Source organism: Xyrauchen texanus, chromosome 36 (assembly GCF_025860055.1).
Source record: "Xyrauchen texanus isolate HMW12.3.18 chromosome 36, RBS_HiC_50CHRs, whole genome shotgun sequence".
NCBI lineage: Eukaryota > Metazoa > Chordata > Actinopteri > Cypriniformes > Catostomidae > Xyrauchen > Xyrauchen texanus.
In genome coordinates, this window is record NC_068311.1 from 469,392 (window position 1) to 487,171 (window position 17,780).

Below are 17,780 nucleotides of genomic sequence, written 5' to 3' on the forward strand. Positions count from 1 at the left end.
AGCTGATAACTGTCACTGTTTGTCTGGTTTACAGCTGTTAACTCACACTTGTGTCACATTCATAGTCCACCTGGTAACTGCACCATTTAAATGTGTGTTAAATTTCAGCGAATTTGTGTGCATGTAAATTGCTGTTATTACATTGTCTACATTATATCAGCCATCGAACACCCTGCTCTCTTGTTAATGGTGTCAGCTGACCACCTAAATAAAACATCGTTTTTTCAGGTTCTGCTCACTATGGATGACGACCTCGACACGGTTCAAAGAGACAAAATCTACGTGTTCTGATGGATATGTTTTCTGAACTCTGTACTGGCCAATCACAGAGCAGCACCAGAGGTTTCCACCAATGAAAGGCCTCGCTGCTGAATATTTTTCTTGCCAGTCAGTGACGGAAGGGGAGGAGCTTCATACAGGAACTGATGCTGATAGGACAGTGATCGTGCCAAACAAACTGCCAGAGCTGCTCCTCTCGTTGCCGTAATAACGGTTCATGTACCATGTTAACTGCTTCAGACCTGCCCTGCAAATATCAATGCATTTCTGTAATGGAGATTTGTTCTCCGCATTTGTGTGCGTCTGTGGCCTTCTGTGTCGTGGTTTTGGATTGCTTCATTCAACGATTTAACGATGATTCTAATGAGAAAAATCACAGATCATGTTTTTACAGAGCACATTAAAATGGTTACTGAATAAAGACTTTTTACGGTTGTTTACAGGTATGTACATCTGTGTGTGTTTTACTGTATGAAAGGAGGTTTTGTCATGTTGTACATTACTGGGCCTGTGCTGCAACAACACAACCATCCCAATGTGTAAACGACAATCACATAATCATCATATTAAAGGAATATTCCGGGTTCAATAAAAGTTAAGCTCAATTTACAGCATTTGTGACAATGTTGATAACCACAAAAATTGATTCACACTTGAAATCTGTTCCAGTGAGACACTTATAATGCAAGTCAATGGGGTTTAATCTGTCAACATTAAAATACTGTTTCAAAAGTATAGACACAAGACATAAACAATATGTGTGTTAATGTGATTTTACTGTCATTAAATCACTTAACCACATCTGTGTAATTTTACATACTTTACCTAACACAGTAAACCCTAAAACGATTGTAAAAACAGTGATTTTAAACAACTTTACATCTCAAATAATACTCAAGTTTTAACAGAAGAATTAATGTAAGTGATTTTATAAAATTATAAGCGTCACATTTCTGTCTTTAAACCCTCCAAAAATGGCCCCCATTGACTTCCATTGTAAGTGTCTCACTGGAACACACATTTTCACTTTAAAGTTTAAATTATTTATGCTTGTTAATTGACCATAACTTGTATTAAACCCTTATAATATTCATTTAATAATTCACCTTTCAAATTGTCACACTATGAGATTCGTGTAAATAACCACCATATTACCAGTGCGCGAGTCATGTTGTTTTAAAATTGCCTTTCCTGTAGGTAACTTAAACCAAAATGTTATGACATCCCTCACGTGTTATTTTAAATAATCTATATAAGATATTGATATAATATAGGGGTAAAAGTGTCTTACATCAGAAATCCGCTGTGCGCGCGCAGCTCACGTCAGTTTCTGTTTTGGCGCGAATGAGAAATTTAAATCTCGCACCCGTTGAAAAGTCTCTGTGCATAGCCTACAAATTAAAATAATATCTAAATTATTTTTTTAAATTGTGCTTATTCATATTAAACACTTTACCATTAACATGAAAATAATTAGTAATAAAAATTGTCAATAATTATACAGATAAAAATATTATAACTATATATATATTTTTTTTTTTACATAGATAATGTTGATATTGTGGCCTTGTTGTATTTTGGTCATTAACATACATAAAAAATAATTTAAGTTGTGAAACATTTCATTTAAAAGTACAAATTATGTTATGGCAGGAACAGAGCTGGATCCAGCCGGTTCTGGTGACCTCGGGATATGAATCAAAAGGATCAGACATGGAAACAAATAGAATAATATTAGCGTAGACGCAATTCAATTTAGGATTGAATTACAGGATCAGGATCACTGTTTCTGGCTCTGGCAGACTAAACTACAGCAGCCTAATTGTGTGTTGGAGGATAAATGTCTGGATAAATGGAGTCTTTAGTCTAGACTTAATCTGAGAGAGTGTGTCTGCATCCCGAACAGTGTTTGGGAGACTATTCCATAGTTTAGGAGCCAAATATGAAAAGGATCTTCCTCCTTTTGTATTCTTCCACATGCGCTCCATTTTCCAAGCTGTTTTCTTGAGATCATGAGTGTGATCATTGTACCATGGTGCGGGGCTTTTTTCTTTAATTTCCTTTAATCAAAAGGGCGTCAACAATATCAAGAGTGGCGGAGGCTCGCGGCATAAACACGCACAGACGGGCACTCTGGTTCTCACGCTCTCCATCAGTTCGGTGTTGTGCTCCCGTGCTAAAATGATCAAATGCTACAATGTAATTAATAATATTAACAAAAATAATATCTGGATGTGTTAAATAGTCTTGATGTTAAACAAAAAAATTTTTACAGAAAAGTTATCACTTTAGTGTATTAATCATATCATATATACACTAATATGAATTGTTAAATGTTTATTTTCACATTGTATTCAACTGGCATGAAGGAGTTGCCATGTTTAATAAGTGAACTCCTCATTTCAAATCTGGAGGTGTCAGTGTGTTAGTTTTGTAGGTTTTGTTAATAGCCAAAATATTTTGGAAATATGTAATTAGAAAAGAAATATGTTTCAGTAACAACGCAAATCATGCAATTTTGTAATTATTCAAACATGCCATTTTAAAGTTGAATTATTGTTTAAAGTATTTAACATAAAAGAATGATGGTCATTTTATAAGGTTAGAAAAAATTACCTTTGAAAAGGTAAAAAAATGCCCCCGATGAGCCGTGTAAGGGGGGAATTCACCCCATTTTCACGAATTTCAGGCCCTTAGTTTGTTATAATGCAACGTTTACTTTTGGCCCACGGCCCTCAATCAAGTTTGATTTTTGGCGCTTTGTAGGAAAAGGTTTGTGCGCCTCTGATCTATAGAGTATCTTATGACGTTTTGAGCCACCTGTTATTGACAAATCATCATCGAATCAACCTGCAAGTCAAAAATATATCAGAATAACTTCATCCACTGCGGTAAGAAACTCACACATCACCAAATATTCATAAAGTCATTTATTAAGTGTTTACAAAAGTATTGTATAAATGAGATATGCACATTGCACACAAATACAACAAATCTGTCTGATCGTGAAACTGTAAAACCATAAAAACCCGCAGTAGAATTCAATTCCTAAAGTCTATAAAACACCTGCTGATGTAAAGCTTCCAAGAAGGTAACATTTATATTTCTAAAAACACAACAGGCGATCTTCGGCTGTCCTGAGAACACAAGCTGCTTTGGGATTTCCTTTCTTTATTAAGGGAAGATTAAGCTGCTTCAGTAATGATGAACTTTAATCTGGTTGTTGTCGTCGAGGCTGAGCTGAACTAACCCGCCGCTGGAGGACGACGTTCTGAGGTTTGGGAACAAAGGACTGAAAGACGCTCAGGAAAACAACACGATGGAAAGAAACACTGTGAGCTGAATAGTTCGTGTCTCCCTGTGTGCTACAGCCTTGTAAAGGATACATGTTGTGGTTTTTCCGTTGAGCTTCCAGCCAGCGTTTATTTACATCGATGAGTCCCTGCAGCCGTTGACCTTCGACCTCTACTGATGGACGCAGAGACGACAGACTGAACACACACACACACACACATTCAGTGAAATGCAATGACAAATAATGCATGATACAAGATGAGTGTGTTTGTCCTCACCTTGACGGTGTGTATCCTGAGTAGCTCACATGGGTTCTGCTGGTTTCTATGGAAACAGAGATGATGTTCAGATGATGCTACAGGTGTGTCTGCTGAACGTGTGGGTGTGGGTGTGTGTGTGTCTCACCCGTGTTCAGGCCGCTCCAGCGATTCGGCAGCACGTGTGTGTGGCCATTGGACAGGGAAGGGGCGGGGTTCACAGGCCACGCCCATAAGGGACTGGACGGTACAGGAGGGATCAGAGTGGGCGGAGTCTGTTTGTGGGTCAGTGAACCCAAAGCGCCTAAAACAGAGTTTAACTGACCCGAGATCAGCTGTAGAGAATCGGCCAACTGCTGCACTTTCACTGGAACTGACACACACAGATTTGGATTATTAAAGCATTCATCGCCAGTAGGGTGGACAATTGCAATGGACTTCCCAAAAAGACCATTCGACACCTGCAGCTCATTCAGAATGCCGATGTCAGGATTCTCACCTGAACCCCACAATCTGAGCATATTACTCCAGTCCTCATGTCTTTGATTTTAAAGTGCATTTGTGTTAAACTCCAAACACGCAGATGAGGATTATTGCTACATCAGTGCAGGTGAGGGTTGTGTATATCTGTGTGTGTGTGTCACCTGTTGCCTCTGGTCCATACACACTGCTCATCTCGGACTCCGTCACATCAAACATCACTTTCCGGTCAGCTAATCTCTCGCCATCCGCATACGACACCTGACACACATCAGTGCACTGTGAGCCTTACACAAGTGCCTTTCAGTGTGTACGGGTTTGGTGACGTGTATGAGGCAAATGTTTGAAAATGTCCTCAATCGAACTGCTCCACACTATTTGAAAGTCTCATACATTGGCAAGAAAACGTATGTGAACCTTTGGAATTAGCTGCATTTATGTATACATTTGTCTTAAAATCTTATTGTCTTCTATGTTACAATAAAGAACAAACACAATCAGTTTTAACTAATAACGCACAAATTATTATATTGTTCTTGTACATACTGAATACATCATTCACACATTCACAGTGTAGTTTGGAAAAAGTATGTGAACCCAGTCAATGACCCTAAACATCAAAGTAAACCAACTACAGAATGGCTTCAAAAAAGAAAATTCACCTTTTGTCCCAGTCAGAGCCCAGACCTGAACCCAATAGAGATGCTGTGGAATGACCTCAAGAGAGACTCCAGACATCCTAACAATGTGTCTGATCTGAAGCAGTTCTGTAAGGAAGAATGATCCAGAATTCCTTCTGAACATTGTGCAGGTCTGATCCGGCTCTATCAGGAAGGCTTGAATGAGGTTATTGCCACCAAAGGAGAATCAACTAGTTATTGAATCCAAGGGTTCATTTATTTTTCCACAGCACTGTGAATGTTTAATGGGGTGTGTTCAATAAAGACATGAAAGATTATAATTGTTTGTGTGTTTGTTATCTTAAGCACATTGTGTTTGTCTATACTTGTGACTTTGATGAAGATGACATCACATATATTCCAAAGGGTTCACATACTTTTCTAGCCACTGTAAATGGGTCAAATCATGTTTTGATTTAAATCTAATAAATGTCAGAAGGTTTGTGTGAGGGTCAGATGATAATTTAGTAAATATGAAGACGTTTGTGTGTTTGTGTGTGTTGTACCTCTTCAGTCAGTGACGTCTGCAGCTCGTTGAGTTTCTCTTCTTTTTCTTGCAGTAGAGTTTGTCCATTCTGAAGCGTCTCTCTCAACTCAGAGAGATCCCGCACCTCCTACAGACAGACAGACAGACAGACAGTGTGTTTATGGTGTCTAAATGAGCACATGCCATTGACCCCTGCACTCATTATATAATGATGACCTGTTGGAGGTTGCTGTATATCTGGTGGGCGGAGCTCTCAGACGTGGGGTCCTTCAGGCTGCTGTGAGTGGCCCGCAGCGCTGCCTGTCTGTCTGACACATATGCACTCTGTCTCTCCAGAAACTGTCGAGCTCTCAAGAGAGACAAGCTCTCATTCCACATATACTGCCTCACACTGAGAGAGAGAGACAGTTCACTGCAACACACTGCAGAATATAACACACACTCACACACAGACCCACAAACACATACTCATGTACGCTGGCATCACTGTCTCCTGGTGAATGTTCCGTTGGTTCCAGATCCTCCAGACGCAGAACATTCTCTCTTTTCTTCTTTTTCTTCTTCTTCTTCTGCTCATCTTCCGCTCCGTCCTCCAGGAGTCCTCTCTCCGTCCTGGACGCTGCGCTGCTCTTCTGCTCCAGTTCACTGCACACAAACCAACAATAAGTGTACGGCTCCAGCTTCACAAGTCATTAGAAATGAATAGTTTGCCATGAATTATGGGTAGTTGATTTCAAAAGTTGAGCAATGTCCAATGGTGTGACATGCTAAACTTCAGACGTCATATGAACTATACTTGAATATTTGTACATTTAAAGGTTCATTTGTCTCGCCGCAGAATCAAACTAATCGTTCTAAATAATTCAAACCACGTTCAAGTGTGTGTTACCTGACTCTGGAGGTGAGCTGCTCACATCTGTCCTGCAGGACTGACACTCGCTTCTCTAGGCGCTCTCTCTCCTGCATCATCCTGCTCTGCTCTGCTGTCTCTCGCTCCCGCTCCTCTCTCTCTCTCTGGAGGTCTGATGTCACTCGCTCCAGCTCCTCACGCAGATCACGATTCTCCTGCAGCACACGTGGCAGACACTGGTGCACACACACACACACACACACACACACAAACACACACACACACAAACACACACACAAACACACACACACATATATATTAAAACACACACACAAACACACACAGTAGTTTGGGCAGTTCAGTGGTATATTGAAGACAGACAGACACACACACACACACACACACACACACACACACACACCTCTAGTCCTCTCTGAACATCATTTTCTTCCTCATACAGCTGTTGTCTCTTCTTCCTCAAATCTGATGCCTGAACATGAATATCATTGGATTAGTGTTGAACAACATTTCAAAAACAATAATAAAGCAAATGAACTAAAGAAGAATGAAACAAAAACAACTACTAAGTGAAACTAAAGACTGTATGATAATGCATATAAATATCATATGTAGTGTTGTACTTGTGCCTGCAGTTCAGCCTCTCCAGTTTGAAGATCTTTTGTTTGTATCTCCAGTTTCTCCATCAACTCCAGTAACACTGTCTCCTACACACGCACACACGCGCGCAGCACACACACACACGCACGCACGCACACACGCACGCACACACACACACACGCGCACACACACACACACGCGCACACACACACGCACGCGCGCACACACGCACACAGGCACACACGCACACACACGCACGCACGCACACACGCGCACACACACACGCACGCGCGCACACACACGCACGCGCGCACACACGCACACACGCACGCACACACACGCGCGCACACACGCACACAGGCACACACACACACGAACGCGCGCACACACACAGAGACACAAACGCAAACACACACTTCACATGAAAAACTGTTCTCTTGACTCATGTATCTGTGCAGTTGTTGTGTTGTCACCTGCTGACCTTCTGTGAGTGTGTCTTGCGGGTCTCCTGTAGTTGTGTGTCCAGCATGTTCTGTAGTTTGTGTAGTTGTGTTGTGTGTTTAGAGATCAGAGTGTCTCTCTCCTCCTGAAGAGAATTCAACAAACTTTCTCTCTCTCTGCTCTCCTGCACACACACAACACACACACACACACACACACACACACAGTCTTTGACTATGGGATGAAGTCTGCTACACACTGTGGATTATTCTGGCCAGTCACATTTATAGTTTTACCTGATGTTTAGTGCCTACATGGACATACTGACAGCCAATCAGATTAGCGGTCTTGAGAAAGTGGCGTGCGTCTGACAGTTCAACAACACACCTGACATACAGCTTCAGTGTGTGTGTGTGTGTTGTACCTGCTCCAGGTGTGTCTCTCTCAGGTTCTGTAGTTCATGCTGATGTTCCTCTTTCAGATGTTTTAGTTTTCTTCTGTGATCTCTCTCAACTTCCTCCCGAACTTCCTGCAGCACATCTGTGAGCTGATAGACACACACACACGTTAACATACAACCAGTCCTGTGAAGAGCATGTTTTGTGTTTGTGTGTGTGTGTAGCATGTGTGCCTGCATGTGTGTGTGTTTGTAGTGTGTGTTTGTAGTGTGTGTGTGTTTGTAGTCTGTGTGTGTATGTGTGTGTGTGTGTAGTATGTGTGTGTGTGTGTAGTATGTGTGTGTAGTATGTGTGAGTGTGTGTAGAATTTGTGTGTGTGTGTGTAGTATGTGTGTGTGTGTAGTATGAGTGTAGTGTGTGTGTGTGTAGTATGAGTGTAGTATGTGTGTGTGTGTAGTATGGGTGTGGTATGTGTGTGTAGTATGGGTGTGTGTGTGTGTAGTATGTGTGAGTGTGTGTAGAATTTGTGTGTGTGTGTGTAGTATGTGTGTGTGTGTAGTATGAGTGTAGTATGTGTGTGTGTGTAGTATGGGTGTGGTATGTGTGTGTAGTATGGGTGTGGTATGTGTGTGTAGTATGGGTGTGTGTGTGTGTAGTATGTGTGAGTGTGTGTAGAATTTGTGTGTGTGTGTGTAGTATGTGTGTGTGTGTAGTATGAGTGTAGTATGTGTGTGTGTGTAGTATGAGTGTAGTATGTGTGTGTGTGTGTGTGGTATGGGTGTAGTGTGTGTGTGTGTGTAGTATGAGTGTAGTATGTGTGTGTGTGTAGTATGGTGTGTGTGTGTGTGTGTAGTATGGGTGTAGTATGGGTGTAGTATGGGTGTGTGTGTACTATGTGTGTGTGTGTGTAGTATGTATGTGTGTGTGTAGTATGGGTGTAGTATGTGTGTGTGTAGTATGTGTGTGTGTGTGTGTGTGTAGTATGTTTGTGTGTGTAGTATGAGTGTAGTATGTGTGTGTGTGTGTGTGTAGTATGGGTGTAGTATGTGTGTGTAGTATGGGTGTAGTATGTGTACTATGTGTGTGTGTGTGTGTAGTATGTATGTGTGTGTGTGTAGTATGGGTGTAGTATGTGTGTGTGTGTGTGTGTGTAGTATGTGTGTGTGTGTAGTATGTTTGTGTGTGTAGTATGAGTGTAGAGTGTGTGTGTGTGTGTGTGTGTAGTATGGGTGTAGTATGTGTGTGTGTGTGTGTGTGTGTAGTGTGTATGTGTGTGTGTGTGTGTTGATGCGAGTGTGTGTATGTGTAGTGTGTGTGTATTATGTGTGTGTGTAGTATGTGTGTGTGTGTGTAGTATGTGTGTGTGTGTGTGTGTAGTATGTGTGTGTGTGTGTGTGTGTGTGTAGTGTGTGTGTATTATGTGTGTGTGTAGTATGTGTGTGTGTGTGTGTAGTATGTGTGTGTGTAGTATGTGTGTGTGTGTGTGTGTGTGTGTGTGTGTGTGTGTGTGTGTGTGTGTGTGTGTGTGTGTGTGTGTAGTGTGTGTGTACCTCTCTGTGGTACTCTGTTAATGGTTGTTCTGGTCTTGGACTTCTTAATTCCTTTTGTCCATCACTGAATTTAGCCTGACAAATACACATCGTTAAACAGCAACACAAACACTCAGACATTTAATTACAAAAATCATATTGTTAAAGCTGAAGTGTGTCATTTCTGCACCATTAGTGCTACCGAATGGAATTACAAATATAAACGTTTACAAACAGCTGTCCAAATACACCCTCGTTTGCTGATGATTGAACAAACAGATAGCCCCACCCCCAACACGCCATTGGTTGAGTCAATGTTATTGTGTTAGCTTGGATGGGTCGCTCAAAACAAACCAAAAGCAATGTTTATAGCACCACAGAGACACTGTGTGAACAGGAAATCAACATATACAGGCCTTATAGTTGTCTCTGTATATACAGCACTTACAAAAAATTATACAGAAATAATAAAAAGAAAAAGAAATTACAAATGTTTACGCTGATTGTTCCGTTTTATTCTCCAATTTAATTTTCTGAATTTTGCAGTTAATTTCTTTAACTCCTTAACACAAGATACATGTACTGGAAAACAAGACAGTCACGTGTATATGAATATAATGTGTTGCAGTGTACACACACACACACACGCACCTCTAGTCTCATGGAGTTCAGTTGCTCCTCCTTCTTCTCTTGTAGGCGCTTCCTCTCTGCTTGGAGCTCCTCCTCCAACCCCGCCCTTAAATGCTCTAAACTCCTCCTCCTCTGAGTCTCCACCCTCTCATGCTCCGCCTCCAGCTCTGAGTGCAGCTCTCGGAGTTTCACCTCACTCTCATCCCTGCACACACACACAGGAAACAGATGTGTGAGCGTCATGATGGTGTAATAGTGTTCTGTTAGTCTGTAGTTATTATAATTCACTTTATAAGCAAACAATAGAGATAAACATGTGCGCGCGTGTGTGTGTGTGTGTGTGTGTGTGTGTGTGTGTATGTGTGTTCGAGTGTGTATATGTGGGTGTGAGTGTTTGAGTGTGTGTGTGGGTGTGTGAGAGTGTGTGTGTGTGAGTGTGTGTGTCAGTGAGTGAGTGTGTGTGCGCGTGTGTTTGAGTGTGTGTGTGTGAGTTTGTGTGTGTGTGTGTGTGTGTGTTAGAGTGTGTGTGTGTGAGTGTGTGTGCGCGTGTGTTTGAGTGTGTGTGTATGAGTTTGTGTGTGTGTGTGAGTGTGTGTGTCAATGTGTGAGTGAGTGTGTGTGTGCGCGTGTTTGAGTGTGTGTGTGTGTTTGTGTGTGAGTGGGTGTGAGAGTGTGTGTGAGTGTGAGTTTGTGTGAGTGTGTGTGTGAGTGTGAGTTTGTGTGAGTTTGTGTGAGTGTGTGTGTGAGTGTGTGTGTGAGTGTGTGTGTGTGTGTGCATACTTGAGGTTTTGTAGTCGTGTGTGTGTGTGTGTGTGAGAGAGTTTGTGTGCGTGTGTGTGTGTGTGTGTGCATACTTGAGGTTTTGTAGTCGTGTGTGAGTGTGTGTGTGTGTGTGTGTGTGCATACTTGAGGTTTTGTAGTCGTGTGTGAGTGTGTGTGTGTGTGTGTGAGAGTGTGTGTGTGTGTGTGTGTGTGTGTGTGTGTGTGCATACTTGAGGTTTTGTAGTCGTGTGTGTGTGTGTGCGTGTGTGTGTGTGCATACTTGAGGTTTTGTAGTCGTGTGTGAGTGTGTGTGTGTGTGTGTGTGTGTGTGTGTGTATATGTGTGTGTGTGTGTAGTGTGTTTGTGAGAGTGTGTGTGTGTGTGTGTGTGTGTGAGCGTGTATTTATCACTTTGTGGGGACCAAATGTCCCCATAAGGATAGTAAAACCCGAAATGTTTGACCTTGTGGGGACATTTTGTCGGTCCCCATGAGGAAAACAGCTTATAAATCATACTAAATTATGTTTTTTGAAAATGTAAAAATGCAGAAAGTTTTCTGTGAGGGTTAGGTTTAGGGGTAGGGTTAGGTTTAGGGGATAGAATATAAAGTTTGTACAGTATAAAAACCATTATGTCTATGGAAAGTCCCCATAAAACATGGAAACACTACATGTGTGAGTGTGTGTGTGTGTGTGTGTGTGTGTGTGTGTGTGTGTGTGTGTGTGAGTGTGTGTGTGTGTGTGCATACTTGAGGTTTTGTAGTCGTGTGTGTGTGTGTGTGTGTGTGTGTGTGTGTGCATACTTGAGGTTTTGTAGTCGTGTGTGTGTGTGTGAGTGTGTGTGTGTGTGAGAGAGTGTGTGTGCGTGTGTGTGTGTGCATACTTGAGGTTTTGTAGTCGTGTGTGTGTATCGTACTTCAATCGCTCCTCCTCGTCTCGTCTCTTTCTCAGTATCTGCTCCCTCAGAAGTCTAAAACACACACATGATGTAATAACGACACAGCGGGCGGCATTAACGAAACATGCGCAGAACGAACCTCCGCGTAAATCATTCGTAAATACATTATTACATTAATGATAGCAATGGCGCGTTCATGCGAGAAGTCGGAAGCGTGCACTTTGTTTACAACAGAGGAACAAACGTCCTGCGAGAGTTCAAACAGAACTACAGCGGTGGGAGGAAGCAACGATTTAAGTGTCGAGTCATGTGGAGCACTTTCATGTCATCAGCCGGCAGCCTGATGGCACCCATTCGCTTTCATTGTGTGGACAAAGAGCATAAATGTGCTTATACAAATCTTCACTTCGGTTCTGCTGGAGAAGGAAAGTCCAACAGATCTGGGATGGCTAAAAGATAAATACATCATGCGAGGATATCAATGGGCTCACAGATACGCTACACTATACTTGACCTCTGACCTCACTGCTGAGGTCACTCACCTCATCTGCTCATCGCTCTCCTCCTTCATCCTCAGCTCCTCCTCTTCCTCCTCCTTCTTCAGAGCAGCTCTCAGTAGCTCCAGTCTCCTGTTCATCTCCTCCATCAGTCTCCTCCTCTCCTCTTCTCTCGTCTGCCCTTCATCCTCCTCTTCATCACCCTTTCTGTGCTCTTCCTCCTGAGCGTTCTCTCTTCCCTCCGCCTCATGTTCCCTCAGCTCTCTCTCCTCGTTCTCTCTTCGCTCATGTTCGGCGGTGATGTCGGGTCTGCCGTGAGCGGTCGCAGGTCTCTGGATGTAGGATGTTCTGCTGATGTCGTCCAGAGGTTTGGAGGCAGCAGACGGCGACAGCAGGATCTGAGCGGACGTCACGTCTTCAAACAGACGTCTGTGAGCAGAGACACAAACACAGATTCGGCATTCAATCGGGCTGCTTTTGAACAAGCACGTGACCCATGTGAACGCCTCATAACATCTCTATTATATGACCCTCGGAGTGTGTTTGAGGAGCAGCACCTGTCTGCAGACTCGGAGATCTTCCAGCTGTCTGTCTCTATCGCTCCATCGACCTCTTTAGCAGGTGACAGATCCAACGGGTCAAAAATGTTGGAGCAGAATCGAGCCTGAAAGCACACATGAAGACTCAAACTATGAGAGATGTTCAACAGACCGGTCTTTCTGAAGAGATAAGTTTAGGGGCCACGCCCGCTCATACCTGCACGTCATCAGAGGACGAGAGCGACTTCACCTGCTTACTGACCTCAGACTCCTGTTACAACACAGGAAATGACATCACACACATCAGTGCATCACAGCAGTGTATCAAAACCACTAGCCCTCATCAACAAGCTGACTTAGGACAGACACATAACAGACACAGACAGACAGCAGTGAGCACACAGCAGGAGAGGATGCTGGGATTTACTCTCCCAAGATGAGCCTGTGTGTGATGATGTCACAGGCTTTCTGTCCAATGAAACACATCCCAGTATCAAAGTCTCTCCTCTGTGCTGCCAATCACTACCACACTGCAGCAGGGAAGTGCAGGACGAACACGACATGCCACAGAACGTTCACTGATCATCTGATGCATGTTAAATATCCAAAAGGTATGAGCTGGATAAGATCACAAGCTCCAATCTGATTGGCCGACTTGGTCATTTCTGTGTGGCGAGTTACCGGTGTCCCACAGTTCCAGCGGAACGAGCTGGAATCGCCAAACTGTTCTGATTGAGACACTTCGGCACGGATTTATTCTCAAATCCGATTTTTATAGACTGACTGTTCAAACTGCATATTTTATGTGGAGACAAATTGAAAATGCGTAAAAAAATGCACCTGTTTCCATTCAAATGGTCCGTGATGATGTCATGCTTACAAAATACACTTTGTCGGGGTCTGGGTATCTCAGCGAGTATTGACACTGACTATCACACCTGGAGTCGTGAGTTTGAATCCAGGGCGTGCTGAGTGACTCCAGTCAGGTCTCCTTAGCAACCATATTGACCCGGTTGCTAGGGAGGGTAGAGTCACATGGGGTAACCTCCTCGTGGTCACTATAATGTGGTTCTCGCTCTCGGTGGGGCGTGTGGTGAGTGACTCCAGTCAGGACTCCTTAGAAACCATATTGGCCCGGTTGCTAGGGAGGGTAGAGTCACATGGGGTAACCTCCTCGTGGTCGCTATAATGTAGTTCTCGCTCTCGGTGGGGCATGTGGTGAGTTGTGCCGTGGAGAATAGCGTGAAGCCTCCACGCATGCTACGTCTCCACAGTAACCGTCTCATCCACGCACAACTCACCACACGCCCCACCGAGAGCGAGTCACTTGATAGGATGCACGGATTGACGGTCTCAGACACGGAGACAACTGAGATTCGGAGTCACTACGCCACCACGAGGACTTAGAGCACATTGGGAATTCCAAATTGGGAGAAAACCTATCGCAGGTTGCCATCGGTTACGACCCCAAAGTGAATCATCATGATCCTTTTCAAGTATTGGAGAAACTTCAGTGTCAGTATCAGGATCATCATGGATGTGTTTATGATGTGTGTATGAACATTGATGCGTGTAATATCAGTGTTACATATACACTCACCTAAAGGATTATTAGGAACACATACTAACACTGTGTTTGACCCCCTTTCGCCTTCAGAACTGCCTTAATTCTACGTGGCATTGATTCAACAAGGTGCTGAAAGCATTCTTTAGAAATGTTGGCCCATATTGATAGGATAGCATCTTGCAGTTGATGGAGATTTGTGGGATGCACATCCAGGGCACGAAGCTCCCGTTCCACCACATCCCAAAGATGCTCTATTGGGTTGAGATCTGGTGACTGTGGGGGCCATTTTAGTACAGTGAACTCATTGTCATGTTCAAGAAACCAATTTGAAATGATTCGAGCTTTGTGACATGGTGCATTATCCTGCTGGAAGTAGCCATCAGAGGATGGGTACATGGTGGCCATAAAGGGATGGACATGGTCAGAAACAATGCTCAGGTAGGCCGTGGCATTTAAACGATGCCCAATTGGCACTAAGGGGTCTAAAGTGTGCCAAGAAAACATCCCCCACACCATTACACCACCACCACCAGCCTGCACAGTGGTAACAAGGCATGATGGATCCATGTTCTCATTCTGTTTACGCCAAATTCTGACTCTACCATCTGAATGTCTCAACAGAAATCGAGACTCATCAGACCAGGCAACATTTTTCCAGTCTTCAACTGTCCAATTTTGGTGAGCTCTTGCAAATTGTAGCCTCTTTTTCCTATTTGTAGTGGAGATGAGTGGTACCCGGTGGGGTCTTCTGCTGTTGTAGCCCATCCGCCTCAAGGTTGTGCGTGTTGTGGCTTCACAAATGCTTTGCTGCATACCTCGGTTGTAATGAGTGGTTATTTCAGGCAAAGTTGCTCTTCTATCAGCTTGAATCAGTCGGCCCATTCTCCTCTGACCTCTAGCATCAACAAGGCATTTTCAGCCCACAGGACTGCCGCATACTGGATGTTTTTCCTTTTCACACCATTCTTTGTAAACCCTAGAAATGGTTGTGCGTGAAAATCCCAGTAACTGAGCAGATTGTGAAATACTCAGACCGGCCCGTCTGGCACCAACAACCATGCCACGCTCAAAATTGCTTAAATCACCTTTCTTTCCCATTCTGACATTCAGTTTGGAGTTCAGGAGATTGTCTTGACCAGGACCACACCCCTAAATGCATTGAAGCAACTGCCATGTGATTGGTTGATTAGATAATTGCATTAATGAGAAACTGAACAGGTGTTCCTAATAATCCTTTAGGTGAGTGTATGATACATTCCTCATATTCAATATTTTAAACATCTAATATAAAGCATCATCGTCATGACAACTGCATCATGTCCCGCATATTTCTCCAGCAACTTTAACCACCAACTGAACTTGATCATCATCTCAAAGTTATTTTAGCATCATAATGTGATTTACACCCCACAAAGCAAATGTGATCCGAGGTAAAGAGGGTTCGATTTAAAATATTTAAACATTTAAAATGTTCAAAAGCAGCTTTTCTGAAAGTGAACTCGGCATTGGACAAATAGTTCTGATAGTTTATAGTCTTGTGTAAAGCGTAAAAGGCAATTATATAAGCCAAACAATATTATTTTATTCGTTTGGTAATTGATTTAATTTAATACAGTGAATTTTTTCAGAAGTATAAACAATAATTTAATAGATTTGGGTTATATGTTTGTGTTCCAGAAAAGCACATTGATGTTTTTATCCTGGTTTGTTTGTATTTATTTAAATCATCTTTGTGCACAGAAATATGTTTATTATATTGTGGGCTAATCCCATGACTGTCTATTATTGTGAACGGTGTGGAAAAGAAACGAAATAAACGGATGTCTACAGCGATTAAATGAATCACAAACAGTGGCCATTCATTAGTTCTCCTTGTACTTGTTGATGACCGGTGCATGATACGAGATATTGGTGTTGCACTCCTGGACGTGTCGTGACGCAGATGTGTTTGCAGGTCGGATCTGTGCAGGTGTACAGAGAAGATTTGACAGAAAACATGCATCAGATTTGACTGTGAAATTCTTAGTCAAACATATTTACAGTGAGTCTGGGGCGGGGCATATGGTGTGGGCGGGGCATTGGGGCAGGAGGCGTGGCACTCAGTCCTACCTCACTGGACACAGGATTCCACTGAGGCACAAACTTCCTCCCCTCTGTCGCTGTTTTAACGTTTGTGTTGTTAGATTTACTGATGTGCTGTTTGTCTTCAGGACACAATTGTACGATCTCTTCTCTGTCAGAGTTTCTGTCATTCTGAACACCGTCTCTCTCGCGAAGGGAGGAATTCTCAGAATCTTTCATGTCTGCTGTGGTCTCCTCCTCACAGATCTCAGACTCTCTCTCCTCCGTCTGATCTCTCTGTTCCTCTGATCTCTCCTCTGTCTGATCTCTCTTTTCATCTGATCTCTCCTCCGTCTGATCTCTCTTTTCATCTGATCTCATCTCTGTCTGATCTCTCTTTTCATCTGATCTCATCACTGTCTGATCTCTCTTTTCATCTGATCTCTCCTCTGTCTGATCTCTCTTTTCATCTGATCTCTCCTCCGTCTGATCTCTCTTTTCATCTGATCTCATCACTGTCTGATCTCTCTTTTCATCTGATCTCTCCTCTGTCTGATCTCTCTTTTCATCTGATCTCTCCTCCGTCTGATCTCTCTTTTCCTCTGATCTCTCCTCCGTCTGATCTCTCTGTTCCTCTGATCTCTCCTCTGTCTGATCTCTCTTTTCATCTGATCTCATCACTGTCTGATCTCTCTTTTCATCTGATCTCTCCTCTGTCTGATCTCTCTTTTCATCTGATCTCTCCTCCATCTGATCTCTCTTTTCATCTGATCTCTCCTCCATCTGATCTCTCTTTTCATCTGATCTCATCACTGTCTGATCTCTCTGTTCCTCTGATCTCTCCTCTGTCTGATCTCTCTTTTCATCTGATCTCTCCTCCGTCTGATCTCTCTTTTCATCTGATCTCATCACTGTCTGATCTCTCTTTTCATCTGATCTCTCCTCCGTCTGATCTCTCTTTTCATCTGATCTCTCCTCTGTCTGATCTCTCTTTTCATCTGATCTCTCCTCCGTCTGATCTCTCTTTTCATCTGATCTCATCACTGTCTGATCTCTCTTTTCATCTGATCTCTCCTCTGTCTGATCTCTCTTTTCATCTGATCTCTCCTCCGTCTGATCTCTCTTTTCCTCTGATCTCTCCTCCGTCTGATCTCTCTGTTCCTCTGATCTCTCCTCTGTCTGATCTCTCTTTTCATCTGATCTCATCACTGTCTGATCTCTCTTTTCATCTGATCTCTCCTCTGTCTGATCTCTCTTTTCATCTGATCTCTCCTCCGTCTGATCTCTCTTTTCATCTGATCTCTCCTCCATCTGATCTCTCTTTTCATCTGATCTCATCACTGTCTGATCTCTCTTTTCATCTGATCTCTCCTCTGTCTGATCTCTCTTTTCATCTGATCTCTCCTCCGTCTGATCTCTCTTTTCATCTGATCGCTCCTCCGTCTGATCTCTCTTTTCATCTGATCTCTCCTCTGTCTGATCTCTCTTTTCATCTGATCTCTCCTCCGTCTGAT

The 17,780-nt window shown here is 43.0% G+C and overlaps 2 protein-coding genes across 2 annotated transcripts in view; one reads left to right on the forward strand and one right to left on the reverse strand.

Moving 5' to 3' along the window:
* Positions 1-782, forward strand: part of LOC127629774 (SID1 transmembrane family member 2-like) — a 44,792-nt gene extending 44,010 nt beyond the window's left edge. Inside the window, exon 29 of the mRNA XM_052107011.1 lies at positions 229-782. Coding sequence (XP_051962971.1) covers positions 229-291 — 63 coding nt within the window. The 3' untranslated portion in view covers positions 292-782. The remainder of the gene's footprint in view (positions 1-228) is intronic.
* A 2,421-nt stretch (positions 783-3,203) lies between these two features.
* LOC127629449 (trichohyalin-like) lies at positions 3,204-17,604 on the reverse strand. The gene is made up of 20 exons (XM_052106553.1): positions 16,315-17,604; positions 12,856-12,909; positions 12,657-12,763; positions 12,145-12,528; positions 11,621-11,674; positions 9,965-10,148; positions 9,335-9,409; positions 7,811-7,933; positions 7,427-7,570; positions 6,969-7,052; positions 6,749-6,817; positions 6,367-6,563; positions 5,946-6,122; positions 5,694-5,868; positions 5,497-5,604; positions 4,475-4,571; positions 3,979-4,203; positions 3,852-3,897; positions 3,666-3,770; positions 3,204-3,571 (listed from the first exon to the last, which is right to left on the reverse strand). Exons 1-20 carry the CDS (start codon positions 17,602-17,604, stop codon positions 3,475-3,477), a joined length of 3,795 nt encoding a protein of 1,264 aa, XP_051962513.1. The 3' UTR covers positions 3,204-3,474.
* Between the last annotated feature and the right edge of the window lie 176 nt (positions 17,605-17,780).

What these genes read in the sequence shown, in the direction of transcription:
- LOC127629449 (XM_052106553.1), bottom strand. Translation starts at nt 17,604, where the DNA reads ATGAGATCAGATGAAAAGAGAGATCAGATGGAGGAGAGATCAGATGAA. An exon ending in AGGCTGAACTGCAGGCACAA is followed by an intron (nt 6,818 to 6,968) that starts GTACAACACTAC and finishes ATTCATGTTCAG; the next exon opens with GCATCAGATTTGAGGAAGAA. An exon ending in CAGCTCACCTCCAGAGTCAG is followed by an intron (nt 6,123 to 6,366) that starts GTAACACACACT and finishes GTTTGTGTGCAG; the next exon opens with TGAACTGGAGCAGAAGAGCA.